The sequence below is a fragment of the Pipra filicauda genome, unplaced genomic scaffold, assembly GCF_003945595.2.
Source record: "Pipra filicauda isolate LSUMZ 115617 unplaced genomic scaffold, ASM394559v2 scaffold65_size3143899_pilon, whole genome shotgun sequence".
NCBI lineage: Eukaryota > Metazoa > Chordata > Aves > Passeriformes > Pipridae > Pipra > Pipra filicauda.
Window position 1 is genome coordinate 1,121,386 of NW_024104820.1, and position 14,675 is coordinate 1,136,060.

Below are 14,675 nucleotides of genomic sequence, written 5' to 3' on the forward strand. Positions count from 1 at the left end.
CAGAGATTGCTGCTGCTGCATGAACAGACTTGATTTAAAAATCCTTGAAAGGTCAGGACTGTCTTGAATGTTACTGAATTATAGAACTGCTAAAGTCTATCTGTCATATCGGAATCAGAGATTACAGAGCCAATGCAAATGCAGCTGACTGATCTATGGAAAAAATGTAGAAATGCTTGCAATTATTAACAGAAATACAACAGAAATTTTTAAGCATTCACAAAAGTTGATAGGCAGGGAATAAGAATGCATAAGCGAAACTATTCGGAAATGTAAAGTGTCTCTGCAGCAAAATGTCTCTGCAGCATTATATGTGATATGTAGTATTTTTTTTGATGAGGGAATGGTGAATTTTACATTATACTTCATTATATTGCTCTTTTTCTTTCCTAAAACATCCCTGGTTTAGGCAAGCTAGCATTGCCATAACTATAGCAATGAAAGTAACTTACGGCAGCCAATTTCATCTTCGTTAAGGCGGCAGTCAGACACACCATCGCATTTCAGAAGGGATGGGATACAGCCGGTGGAGGCACATAGGAACTCTGTTTCCTTGCAGGAGCCTGGAGTCACGGTGGTAGGCCTCTCCATGGGACAATTCATTTCATCACTTCCATCCATACAATCTTCAACCCCGTTGCATCTTGCAGCGAGGGACAAACATTGCTGCACATACGCGCATGTGAACTTGTCACTGCTGCAAGTTGGAGGGTGTGGATCAGCTGATCCTACAGAAGAAAAAAGAATATTTATTGATTCTCTTCTTTCAGAAGTCATGCATACTGCCTTTAAGATATACATAAGGGCTACTAGGACTGCAGCTGATTTTGCTTATTTTAAAAAGCCCAATCCAAGTTCTATAAGAACACAGCTCATAAGTACAGAACACAGTATTAAAAACCTTTTGTTTCATATTAACTCCATTGCTGTTGCTGCAGCATTTTGCTTCTAAAGCCCACGTTCAGCATTTATTTTGATCCTATTACTTCTTTTGGCATGTACACATAGAAAGGTTAATACTAAAGTATTAATAAATCTTGTCTTTCACCCTGTATCTAGAAAGCATTAAAATACCCCTCATGTTACAATCTTCCTCTATTTGTATTCTGAATAGGTGAAGAAAAATCAAAGACTATGTAAGTCTTGATCAACAAGGAGCACAGTTCATGGAAAGCTATAATGAAGGGTAAGGTCTGAACCTTCAGCAGAGTAAGAAAAAGATTTTCATGAAGTAACAACAAAGATTTTTACTGATATAGTATATCATCACTCTGGTTCTATGGCTTAGTTTGATGTGATAGAGAATTAAATCAAAGAAGATACTAGATAAAAGTAAGTTTCCAGCGTACAAGTAAATTAAAAACATGTTCTTAAAATTTCAGACTTTAACTAATTCAGACAGCTGACAAAAAAAAAGAAATAGCCCATGCTTGCTTGCATTGCTGGAAGAAAATACTGGAAAAAGCTTTCTGTGATCATGTATATATAAACAAATTTGTCTCAAACACTAAAGTCCCTCTTTCTTCCTACAAAAATCATTGCAACTGAGTTTTACCAGCAGAGGATTCAGAACTATATGGGGAAACTGAATTCTAAGTAGCTGGCTAGGCTAATGTTGTATTCTTTATACCATCCATCTCTATGCTAGTGTCTACCATGGAAGCAATGTGACGGATTCCTGTACTTTTTTTGTGCAGAGAAAAGAAAATAATCTCTAGAATTTAACTCTATACATTTAACCTTTTCAAAGTCAGTTTGCACTAGGTGAGTAAAGAACATAATATGATTGTTAGAGACAAGGAAAGACAAATTAATGTCACCACTTCTGTAAAGATAGGAGGTTTACTGTCGACTTGGGCTGAAGCAGAGCAGATCAGGCACAAAAGTTATGGATGGGTTTTAGCTTGTTTTTTGAAATGGTGCAAACATTGTTCTCCCACCTCAGATGTCAAATTTTACTGTTGCATTAAGGCATGACGCTGTAAGGGAGTACCTGGATTTTGTCATGATTTTATGACTTCTAATCTACTGGTCATAGAAGTATGATTGTGTATTCTGCAATACCAGAATACCAGGCAGGGGTTTTACAACACAAGAACTTTGCTGAAACATGCTCATTTTCTAAGGTACCTGCATTGTGAATATCAGTAATTTGTACGAAAACCAATTAGCCTCTAATGCATTCAGATAAACCGAATACTAACCTTATTTTACTACCTTGTTTCTTGTGAAACCGTTACAGGAAAAAGAGATCAAATTTCTGTCTAATATAGACCTTTTCTAGATGATAAATTTTTGGTTTTCATATTGACTTTATAAAAAAAGTCATAATTAAAACACTTCGTAAAGTAGAATATTCCTGACATTATTTCCTACCACTAGTGTTATTAAATTCTATCATGCTGCTAGAAAAATGTATTTGATACACTGAACATAATCTAAACATAAAACAATAGAAGTGGATTTTGATGCAGTGAAAGTAATAATCTAGTGATCTTTTACCCTGTTTGTATTCAGAATTATGTCATAACTCTTTCAAAGATGTGTATGTGGGATTGAAAAGATTGTGGTTTCATGTCCTTTACAAATATGTTAGTTAAAAAAAATTAATTTCATTTATGCTACTTCAAAAGGCTTTAGAAAGTTGCCTTTAGATAGTTGATTATAGACATTTAAATTGTAGATTGATTTTGAACAAATTAGATAAGCTCTATATTTTGCATTTTTTCATACTTTGGTACTGTATTTTAGCAGATAGTTAATAATAGTAGCCCATAAAGGTGTTAGAAATTGGTTTGTCATATAGAATTTGCACATAAGAATTATTTTGTATTTTTAGTTTGCACTTGCTCTAAGAAAGAAAAAGAAAAGGATGTGGATGATGAGTGAAAAGAAAAAGAACAGTACTGGAGATGGATCGCAGCTTTGAAAGAATCGAGAAAGGAAGAAGACTTTGTCTAAGATTACCGACTTTACCTTCCAATAAGGGACGTTACAAATTAAGTTAGAGTTTAATGTTAAAACAGGGTTGTCAGGTTGTGGTTTGTAATGTTTGTAAAGAATCTACCCCCTATTATCCCTTGTTGATTCCCTTACAAAGTTGTTACTCCTCCCCTCTAGTTAATTATGCAATTGTGATTCCTCCCCATTTGTCCATATCCAATTGTATCCTTTCCTTGGCAAACCCCTCCTCCTATTTGTAATATTCCATAAAGTTCCCCAGCTTCTCCTATATAACTCCTGTTTCACTTACAACCTGTTTCTGACCATTTGAGTGACCTTCCCCGTTTCCCTTAGCCAGGCTGTGTTAAAGGATATGATTATTTTAATTTGCAATTTTTTTTCTTTCTGTTACTCCTAACCCTTTCCTCACAGTGCCTAGGGGGCATTTAGACAGCAAAAATGACTTAAGCTGCAGTCAGTTCTGCTTTTTGTCCTTGCATAGTCCTGTGCTGGTTTTTCTGTGCTTGTTCTGAGACAGTGGAAATCAATCCCAGTTCCAATACTTTTGACAGTCCTCTGGTTGCTTGTTTATGTTGCAGGAAAGTTTGTATTTATAGGACATTTGTGAGCATGTATTTATAGGACATTTCTGACCTAGTTTAATTTTCTATACCTATCTGGTTCATGATGTGTATGTTTCTAATATGTTTCTATCCAACTTTGTTCTGTAGCCTGAAATCCCCTCTTAAACTCAATAAGTCTTGAATGTGTTGCTTGTTATGAATCTGGTCTTGAGTGTTAAATTATTTTCAGGCTTTTGTAGCACTGATCAGTTTAGCCTTATGATCCCAATCATATAAATGAGCTTATGCATGCAAATAATCCCTCACTAAATTCAATATTTAGGCAAATGCTTAAATGCTTTATTGAATTGTGGATTATTATTATTATTATTATTATTATTATTATTATTATTATTATTATTCCTGACTTGCATACCAGTTATTTTAGAGTGTGCAGTATTCACTGAGGGCAGCAAAGATGTGTCCAATTTATGGTAGAGGTTAAATTAGGGGCAAGGTTAACCAGGGGTCTTGTTGAGGTCTGTTTTATGTTTTCAATTCATTAATAAAAATCCAAAATCATACCCTGAAATCAGCGAAATCATTTTAGATCAGAACCATGCATGAGATGAGGATATACCTCAAAGAACATAAGAATCTTCTCTTGTTTTTTAGCTCACATTATGTATTAGTTCACATTTGTTTGCTTTCAGATACAATAGGAAAATTGTGCTCTGGGTGGCATTCGGTAAAACATCAGGATTGCCATGGTCTACCAAAACTCCACTCCCAAGTTCAATCTATTTTCTTTAAATAAAGTAAGTTATAAATGCTTTTCTCAATTATAAATTAAATCTGCCTGGTAAAAATTTTGAAAATTTATAAAAATATTATTTTGTACATAGCTAACATTTAAAACAAACCAATTAGGAATATGCAAATGTAGAAAATCATTAACTAATTCCAACTGAAAAGAAATCTCAAGCAACATTAATGCAAAACTAATTACTTGTTTTCAAAACTACCATCTATGTAATTATTTATTTTAAGCTCATCATTATAGTATCTCCCACTGACATGTTTCTTTCTAAGAGTGGCAACATTCATTCTGTTTTCTTGCCACTGGGAAGAATTTAACTAACGGGTTAACACTGCAATGTGGTTTGCAGTGAAAAATGAACTGGCACTAATGAGAGACTCATCATAAATACCCTCCATGTGCCGAGTCACACAGTGGTACACACCCAACTCAGCCATGGAAACTAACTTTAAACTTATGCATATCCATGAATCTTATATTCCCCTCTTGAAGAGATATACAAAAGTTATTTAAACAGCAAAATCTGAAGTATGCTTTTTTGATGCAAATTGGACTATTTACTTGTGGCCCACGGGTAATTTCTGTCACTTAGTACTGTTAGATTCAACAATTACCCGATACTGACATGCCAAGAAAATGTTTCCCTCACCTTTTCCCAAATGCAGAAAAGATGTTCCCAACACAGCACTCATCTGAGTGCTGCATGGCTCTCATTTTCAGACCATGTTCAGAAGTGGAGGAGATATTGTACAGGTTCCTTTTTTAAAAAGCAGTATCTCTTTGAAACTGTTTAAGGATTTGGAGATAAATCTACTGAAAATAGTAAGTTCTAAGGAAGACAGGACAAAAGCTTTCTGTGTTCAGGCTGCATGACCACTAAAAAGCAGGACTAAATATCTTTAAGAATATGTTCAGTATTTGCACACAGATGAAAAGTAAACTAAACAAAAACAATTTCAGCAAGAATAACCTCTGCACTGCAAAACACTGTCTGAATTTAGATCCGCATGAAAAATAGCAGTAAATTGCTGATGTTCCATTACAGCTAAAGGAATCATGACTTTTTAAGTAGCAATATGAGTACACGTCCTTATTTATTTTACTTTGCACTCTGTGTTTTATTTTGCATTTATTTTTACCTTGCATATGGCAAATAACCAAAATTAAAGAAAGGGTTTAAAAATGTGCATATAAAATCTACTTGTACATCACAAAAAAGACATTTTAATTAGCTCCTATAACCTGATTTTTAATTTGGTCCTATTCCTTTGTGAAACTTATTCACAACAGCTGTGCTGGGTGAGTTATTATCTAAAGACAGGAAGTGCTACTGCACAGGCACTTTCACACTTTTAAGATAAGTTAGGTAGCTGAGGTAGATAGAAAAACATAAAAATCAGACAAGTGTGTAAAGCAAACAAAATTTGGCATGTACTGCTTCATGAACTGTAATAACTAGAACTGTATATATCTGTATTTCATTGTCATCAGATCAAATAAGTTCCTTTACATTCATTTTTATTGCAGTGTGCTAACCATCAAAACATGTTTACAGTAAATAGAGCTCGTGAGCCGATGATTTGGAAGAAAGGAGCCTTTACAATATAAAAAGTATTAAGTCAATGAGTGCTCATTGTCAAGGACATAATTACATGTTTGTGGGATAGGGATTTGTAGAAGGCTTACTGTTGTTTGATGAACGTTATCTGTACACACATGCTTTTTTGTTGTATTATGGCTTTGTCATCCATGGAGTGTAATGATCCCCTTTCCTGACTATAGCGCAAACTCCACAGATCAGCATTGCAAATATTTCATCCATGAATCACAGGGATTCAGTCAGAGGAAACCATAGAACTGCTATTACCCAAAGCAGTTTATATTACACAATCATTAGCACAGCAAGAAACACACAAACATGCTTAATTTGAATGAAGCAACGTCTCCAGGCTATACTCCTCTTTTCTGCCTTCTTCAAATACCAAGATCTTTGGTGCAGAGTAGGTCTCCATTTATATTTATGTATCACCTGTAACAGTGAATTTAATGAAAACTAGTGGACATTGGCACTAGGGTCAACACCAGGAAGCATGGAATAAAGTTACCACATATGCTATTAGGCAGCATTTGCTCAGTTGTATCAGAGCTCACTCTAAAGCCCATTTGAGTAAATGGGACAACTCATATTGATTTTAATGGGCCTTGCATCAAACACTTGAAAACTAACAACCTGTCTGTATATTTGCATAAGTAATTTGCCTAGTTAATCTAATAAAAACGGTGGACCTATTAACTGTAGCTAAAAGAGGCCAAAAATAACTTCCTCCAATAGTTTACATTAGACAAGAGTATAAATTAATTACAGGCCCAATCCAGTGCATTCATTAAGTTGAAATAGGTGTCAGTCCTCACTTTCGCTTCAATAAACACTGGATCAGGGCATGAAATCAGCCCTTTCAAGGTGGCTGCAAGGAAACAACCTTGTTAAAAAAATTAATCAGACTAAAGTTCCTCAAATACTTTAACAATCTGTCCATGAAATTTTATCAGTTTCAATAAAGCTTCTGCTAGAAAATAAAATGTTAATTTCCAAGCTTGTAAAAAAGATGAAAAAAGGGGGAAATTGAGTCTGACCAATTGAGTCTTTAAGTCTCTCCCCTTCATGGCAAGACAGAGGAACGTGGCAGGGTGCTGAAAAAGGTCCCAGAGACCCTGTTACAAAGCTGGAATTAACAAAAACAGAACTTGGCCCAGTGACTTCAGAGTTTTATATGTCTTGTGCAGAATTTATTTTAAATGATTACAGTTTGCTAACATACAAACATATTGGAAAACAGACAGGTTTACTGCCAGTAAAATCAAGCTATGATATAGTTTTCACTCAGAGAACTAGTGCTTCTGGCTGGAACACACTGACTACCTGTGACAGCAATATGGCAATATTTACCATATTTCTGTTAAGAGAAGAGTACAGGAATTGCTAGCTATACCTGCTATTGTGATGGATTTATTTGCTTGTTTATTTATTAGGAGCAATGATGAATTGGAGAGGCTCTGAAGCTTTAGTTTTCAAAGAAAATGAAGTGGGCTGAACTATAGGACAGGTTTCAGTGGAGGAAAGAACAGTTTCTTGGAATCAGCACATTTTCATAAGTGGGATGAGAACATAACACTATCTTTTATTTCTCAGCTTCTGCAAAAAGGTACAAATTTATCATTACCAGTTGAGAAGAGCCCTAAAGAAAAGATTGATATAATTTCTGAGATAAATCTGGCTTGTGATTTACACTTATCGAGGAGATGGGTAAGTTTTACATAATGAAGAACCTGAGAATTTTCTTTTCTGTAAGATAGTATCATGAAATCATTTCATTCCAAAAATTATTTCTCTCCATCCCTCCAAGGAAATATGCTGATTTTTATGAACGAACTTAACAAGGCAAAATGTCATCTCTGTGATTTGAGGTTTTTTTTGGTGTAAACAAATGGGGTTTGGAGGTTCAATATTAATGAAACTATTTTAATACACTATTAATAAATCCAAAGATTTTTAATTTCCCAAAAGACATCTAGCTCGATTCAGAAGATTTCAGTATTCTGTACAAGTTCTAAGAATGCCGAGAGAAACTGAAGAATTTGGACAAAGTATATTTATTGATTTAAACTTACACAACATATTCAGGACTTGCCAATAATTATGCTAGTTTATACAGTGTGATTATCTTATCCTAAAATTGTTCCCAGTTCCTTTTCTAAGAAATCCACAAAAGTTTTTGTTTTGGTGCCAGATAGGTCTGTGCACTGGAAGATACTAAAACAGGCTGAAGAAGCTCTCTAAGGTACTATATCCTAAATCATAATTTTTACTCTAAAAATGCAGAAATACCCTATCTCTGCCAAGCAAAGAGTATCTAAAGCATATACTGATTGGTTTCAGGGAAAAAATAATTAAGTAAAGAAACTGTTTACAAATTTCCCTGGTATCTCCAGTCCTCTGTTAGTACTAATCTTTCCTCTTACCCTCCTTTGTTTTTATAGGCAGCCTCCCTCAACAGCTCCCCCTGATTCATTTCTTGCCCTTGAGGAAAGAAACTCCCTAAGTTTCTTCTTTTTATATCCCTGAGAAAAAAATAACCTGATAGAGATTTCTGCTTCACTGCAAGCATGAGCAGACAAGTTATCAGTGATTCCCTTGGCTCTGCAACTTAAAGAAATCAGAAGTTAAGTCTCCTCTACAGAGTTTTTCCCCATGATCTAACACTACAGTATCAGCAACTCGGGCAGTTAACTCTTCCAGTATTTCCCACACCCAGGCTCTGGGAGTTTCACAGGATCATTGACTCTAAGGTTTTCTCAGATGAGTCCTGTTCTGCTGCAGAATTTTCTCAGTGTTGCCTCATACACACACACACACACACACACACACACACACACACACACACACGCACGCACACAGGGACACATACACACACAGGGTCACAGACACACACAGGGACACAGACACACACAGGCACACCCCTCAGCAACATTCTCTCTGTGCCACTGGGCAATATTTTTGCACAAACTTAACACAAACACCTACTCTACTTTTTGGGTTGTCTCTTAATTAGATACAAGTTTCATTTATGCTTTTCTGGTAGTAAAAAGGGATCTACTCAAACTACTGGAGAGCATATAAAATCATAAAAATGGATGGCTTCTAGGCTATTTCATTATTTGATTAGTTTGCCCATAATGCTTATTGCTGGTCTACCAATTTAGGGTCTGTATAGGAGAAACATTTTGGTCAATTCATATTTTGCTTCTTGTTCAATTCAGGATTCTTTATTTTGATAACCCTGAAAACAAAAATGGTTTGCACATTTCCAAACTAACACTCAAAACTACAGAGGTTATTTTGTTTCATTGTCTTTTTAGTTGGCAGGTAGATAGCATTATACAATAAGAAGTAGTTATGCAGGTAGTTATCAAATACTTTTGAAATATTTGGACACTGTAGCTGTATGCTGTTTAGAAAAACTTCATAAAGGTAAATAATTTCACATTTAGAGGAGTGACCCTGAGATTAGCTCAGTTGATGCCAAGGACACCCAGGTCATGGGTTTGATCCCCATATGGGCTGTTCACTTAAGAGTTGGACTTGATGATCTTTGTGGGTCCCTTCCAGCTCAGAATATTCTGTGACTGTGGTATCTGAATAGTGTGCACAGAGAAAACAAAACATTCAATTATCTCTCATCTCTGTATTGGAAAAAGTCAAAGAGAGCTGTGAGTAAAGAGTATTCAATAATGTGGTTAAAGATTGTCATTATGTATAAACACACAGATCCTGTTGCGAAGCAAATGGAAGACTGTGGCAGGAAGAACAGGGAAGGTTTATAAACAATCAGGATTCAAAGAGTGTGTTTCATGAAGCAGAGATAAAATATGGGGAAAAAGTCCTCAATATGTGGTTGAGCACTGGAACAGGCTCCCCAGGGAAGTGTTCAAAGCACCAAGCCTGACAGAGTTCAAGAAGAGTTTGGACAGTGCTTTCAGGCACATGGTGTGATTCTTGGGGATGGTCCTGTGCAGGGCTAAGAGTTGGACTTGATGATTTTTGTGGGTCCCTTCCAACTCATTATATTCTCTGATTCTATGAATATATTCTATGAGAAACAAAGAAATAATAACTAGCCAAGATGTTATGACAGTATTTCCAAGCATATGTACCTTTGCTCTGTGGTTTCTTATCTGAAATCAAAAGGGGAGTTACTCCCTTTTTTTGAAAATTAGTTACCTTCAAGACACCACATATGATCTAAAATTATAGTGGTTCAGACTAATATTGATTTTTAAAACCTTAACCAGCCACATAGATTTTTATTTTTTCACTCTTTCTTTCTTTCTTTCTTTCTACTATCTAGCTATATGGAAATAGTCTTTATAGTCACTATTCCTTTATACTGTTATTAAATGAAGAAGTATTGGAATCTATCTTCATTCTACTGTGTTTGAGTTATAAAAACTCATAAGCAGTTTGAAATAAATGACAATGATAAAGTTCAAATCCTTCCACCTTGAACAAAGACTATGACCTTATTACTTTGGCCTTTGGGGACACCTTCCTTCTCACCTTGGTGCCTGAACTTGCACTTATCATAACTTTTTGGTACGATATACCATATATTCTGCTGTTGGTTGGAGGTCAATACAAATTATTTAACTCTGAAGGAACTTCAGGATTGGTCTGTCAGGTATGCATCTACTATGAGATCTGAAACTGTATTATGGAGAAGTCTTAAAGAAATTCTACCCACCAGACAAAAGAGTGAATCACCAAGGTTTAAATAAAAGTTTCATACATTTCAAGACCTGAATGAGAAAGCACTGAACAGCTTTTATATTCATGAATATAAGCCTAGATTCATACAAGCAGCAGCATATAATTAAATTTCTGAATATTAAAAATTTCCCCGGTGTTAAAAGGAGAACAGACAAGTTCAAAGAAAAAAAAAACAACTGAGGATCATTATTATGAGACTATGTATGGCTCAGGAAGGTTTAATTGCAAATGGCTGGCAACAGGGAATGCATTGGAGAAAAACTAAATATGGTTCCCCTTTTCTTATACTCTTTCCCAGGCAGGTTGGAGACAGGTTATATTTCTAGATGCACTTTTTCCTTGCTTACTATGGCTGCCCAGAAGTTCTGAGTGTGTTTATCCTAAATTTTGATTGAAATATTATTCCCTTTGTCACACAGTTCTTTGCAATATCACCCCTTCTAGAAAGTTAGAAAAGGTGATCTATAGGGACTGACGTAGCCATATCTCATGACTGTCTTGTTATGGCTCAAAGGAGTTGAAGATTCAGTCTCTGGAGGTTATTAAGTTTTATGACACTGGGAAGCCTTTTTTTAAAAAGACCTTTATAGGTGACTTGGACTTCAATATAAAGCCAAAATCAGCCTTGTAATTCACAGATTCTGATTTGTTTCTTCTATTTGTTTCTTCACAACGAGTGAAAGCTTGCTTATAATAATAAGGATTATTTGAAACCTTTACAGAAGGTCTAGTTTGTGCTACGGAGCAATGGGGAGACTTAGAAGAGTGATGCCATGTCAAACCAAACTTTTCACCTAAGTGAAATCTGTCAAAAACCACCAAATACTTTACTGCACTTCTGCACCTAAAAGGAAAATCTGGCTCTTTTGTTGATAACCTATGTGATGAAGTCAAGAACTATAACAATATCAGAAAAAAACTCAACCCACAGCAGTCTGGAAAATAGCAGTGTTTGTATTCATGCTTCCACCAGGATCAGATGACAGTGTTAGAGAGAACATGTCCTGTCTGTGCTGAGTGTTTTGCATTATTTGAGTTGCCTTTTTATCTCCAGTGTATCCTTATATAATGATTTTTTCTACTGCAGCCAAATCTTCCAGACAAGAAGAAGGCTGCAACAGGGTGTGGGGGAAAATTTGTAACAGGGACGGTCCTTTCTCATGTTTAAAGTTTACAGGTTAAAAAGACATTTAAAAAAATGTTTTGTAAAGAAAGGAAATTATAAAAGTACAGAAGTAGAAGTAGCTTGAAAATAAAATAAAGAAAGATGATGAAAAGTAGTTCATCAGAAGAAAACAGAAAGAAACAGAAGAAAAGGAAAATACTTCAGATAGCATTAAGCAGCTGCAGGAAGTAAACTATGAAGGTAAACAGACTAAAAACAGAAATTAAAAAAAAAAGATACTGATAAGGAAAGATGGAGTTAAAGAATAGACACAGAGGCACATCCAGATTTATTTCATTCATATTAATTATTTCACTAAGCAATACTAATACTGAGCTGGTGATAAGCATGACTGATGGTGGAAAAACAAATATGGCTTTCTCACTCTAGAGCCTCAGGCACTGCATAATATTTGCACTCCTGTTTATACTAAAGATTCATCCCAAATATTCATTTAAAAGTGTCAGCACTATTTTTTTTGAATAAACCAAAGCATTAAGGCAATTACTTAAAGCAGTACAATTTGAGTTCACAAAGAGCTGCTGCTAAATAGGGCCTAGTGGGTGACTTCACTGCATGAAAGAGCTGAGCAGCGTTTGGTGCTGACTTTGTACTGAGATTTACCTTCCAGTACCAGATCTCCACAAGCACAGATATTTTGCTTGGGTGATCTCTGGAAGATATCACAAAATATATTTACTATTTATTTGTTTCTCGAGAATACTGTTCCAATATGTAGAAGTGCTATTTAACTAGTATGTTACTATTTAAATTACACAGAATTTGTCCATCCGGTTTATTTTTCCGGTAATGAGTGAATGACAAAACATAGTATTCTGATTTTCACAAGCAGAATAAAGTTTGGATATTAGGCATTTTTGTGCTAGTGTTAGGATTTAAATTAGGTTTATCCGTAATTTTTAGAATTTCTGTGATGCCTCCTGTTTCAGCTGAACTAGAAATACTACAAGAAAGCTATTAATGAATACAAAATCTGATTCAATACTTTGGAATTTTTTGTCCATCTGAAATCAGAAATTGACTTTTTTTAACTTTTATTTTCAGAAATTGTGACATTAAATAAAAATCAAAGGTGTTTGATTTTGGTTTTTTTGTTTGTTTTTTTTTTTTTAGATTAAACAATTACTTAAAAGTTTAATGGAAATTACTAGAACTGAATAACAACTAAATTCCTTGGTTTCTAGGATGCACTAATTCCTGTAAAATAAGATCACACAATTTTATCAGCAGAAAGTCATGGCCCTTGAAAAGTGATAAGAGAACATCTCGTTTAGAAGATAACTCTGAACTTAGCTAGATCCCTTGCCACTGATGGCTGGCGCTGCAGCTTCCTCTGCATCTACATCAGCTAGAAGCTACTTTTGCAGTAGGCCTAGCTTGACTTAGCACTAGCCTGACCACAGTTTATTTAAATGTTCAGAAGTATTCTTGGATATCTAGAAACTCTCATGGCTAATGAGGGCTGACTACTTAAAAACATAAAAACCACAACTGAATTAGAGCTGCTGGTAATGGTTTATTACTTGGAGCTCCCAACCAGCTAAATTGCGATTGCTTCTATTTAGAACATGTTGCCTCAGGAAGCCCAAAGTAATTAAAGAAAAGCTGAGAAATAATAATACAGAGAGACAAGAAATATCTGCAGTAGCAAAGCTACCTTCTAAAAGAACAGACGTTACACAAAACCTGTACCGCAGGTAATACACTTTTCTTTGAGCTAGGTCTTTGAATAAACATAATGAGCAAAAATCAAAGCAGGACTGACAATGAATTAGGTAAACTTTCCCACAGTTTCTGTAACAGAAAAATATTCCTGCTGAAATATCTACAGGACAGTGTTTTTATACCATTTGAGGGTAATATCTTCAAATTTTACCATTGTTTCTGCCGATCTGGGGTCCGGTAGCATGGTGACGGTGTTTGGGCAATTATGCTATCTCAAGGAAAGTATTAAGATTTTCTTTGGCTAGTTCTTTATTGAGTGTGTATACCTGTTTTTGGTTTTTTTTTTTTTTTTTTGTTTAGTCCCTTTTCCCTTTCCCTTTTCTGTTTTCAGGTGTTGGGTTTTTTCTCTCATGTATATATAGTTTTTGTAATTGTATATAAATGTAATATAAGTGTAAATATATATATATATTGCTTTAGCTCTCTCTTATTTCAGTTCTCTTGGTTTTTTTTTTTTCCCTTGGTTTTGGCAGGGGGGAGCTCTTGCGGTGGGGGTTTGGAGACTTGGCAGGGAGCCAGCTCTAAACCACCACAACCATATAAATTTTGAAGAAGTTATTCAGTGAAAACTATTAGTGAAAAATAGCACCTCCTCCTAAGTAGCTGCTTTTTGTCGGGAACAGTATTAAAAAGTCAGAGATAAGTTCTTCTTCCTGAACTTCTGCGGTTTATTTTATTACGTGGGTTTTGTGCAGTTCTCTTGCCTCTTCACAAGCACAGACTTGGCCTACCTGGCTAACAAGGATTATTTGCATAGAACTTTTCCAGGGGCAGTACAAAACCAATCTTAAGTAAGAGCATCAAGATATAGTTTTTTGTCTGGAGAGGAGATTATGTATCAAGTAAAAAACTCCATGTAGATAGGGCATGAATTTTTGACTTATTCAACAATATAACAAATTTTCTTAAGCCCAAACTTACAATATATTGTATCTGTAAGACAGAGAGAGTGTGATACAAGTGATATACTTCAAAGTATTCTACAACTGGAAAGTCTCTAAAGAAAAATAAGGTGATTAGAAAATGTTGCTTCATTAAAATTACCTTATTTGTGTAGTTATGATTATTTCAGAATTCCTTAATATACACTTTCCATGGAACATCTTTTTCCTT

General features: G+C 35.1%; 1 protein-coding gene across 1 annotated transcript in view; it reads right to left on the reverse strand.

Annotated features, from left to right (window-relative positions):
* The window catches only part of MALRD1 (MAM and LDL receptor class A domain containing 1), a 242,574-nt gene that overhangs the window by 48,972 nt on the left and 178,927 nt on the right, over window positions 1–14,675 (reverse strand). Inside the window, exon 34 of the mRNA XM_039388522.1 lies at window positions 453–728. Coding sequence (XP_039244456.1) covers window positions 453–728 — 276 coding nt within the window. The remainder of the gene's footprint in view (window positions 1–452; window positions 729–14,675) is intronic.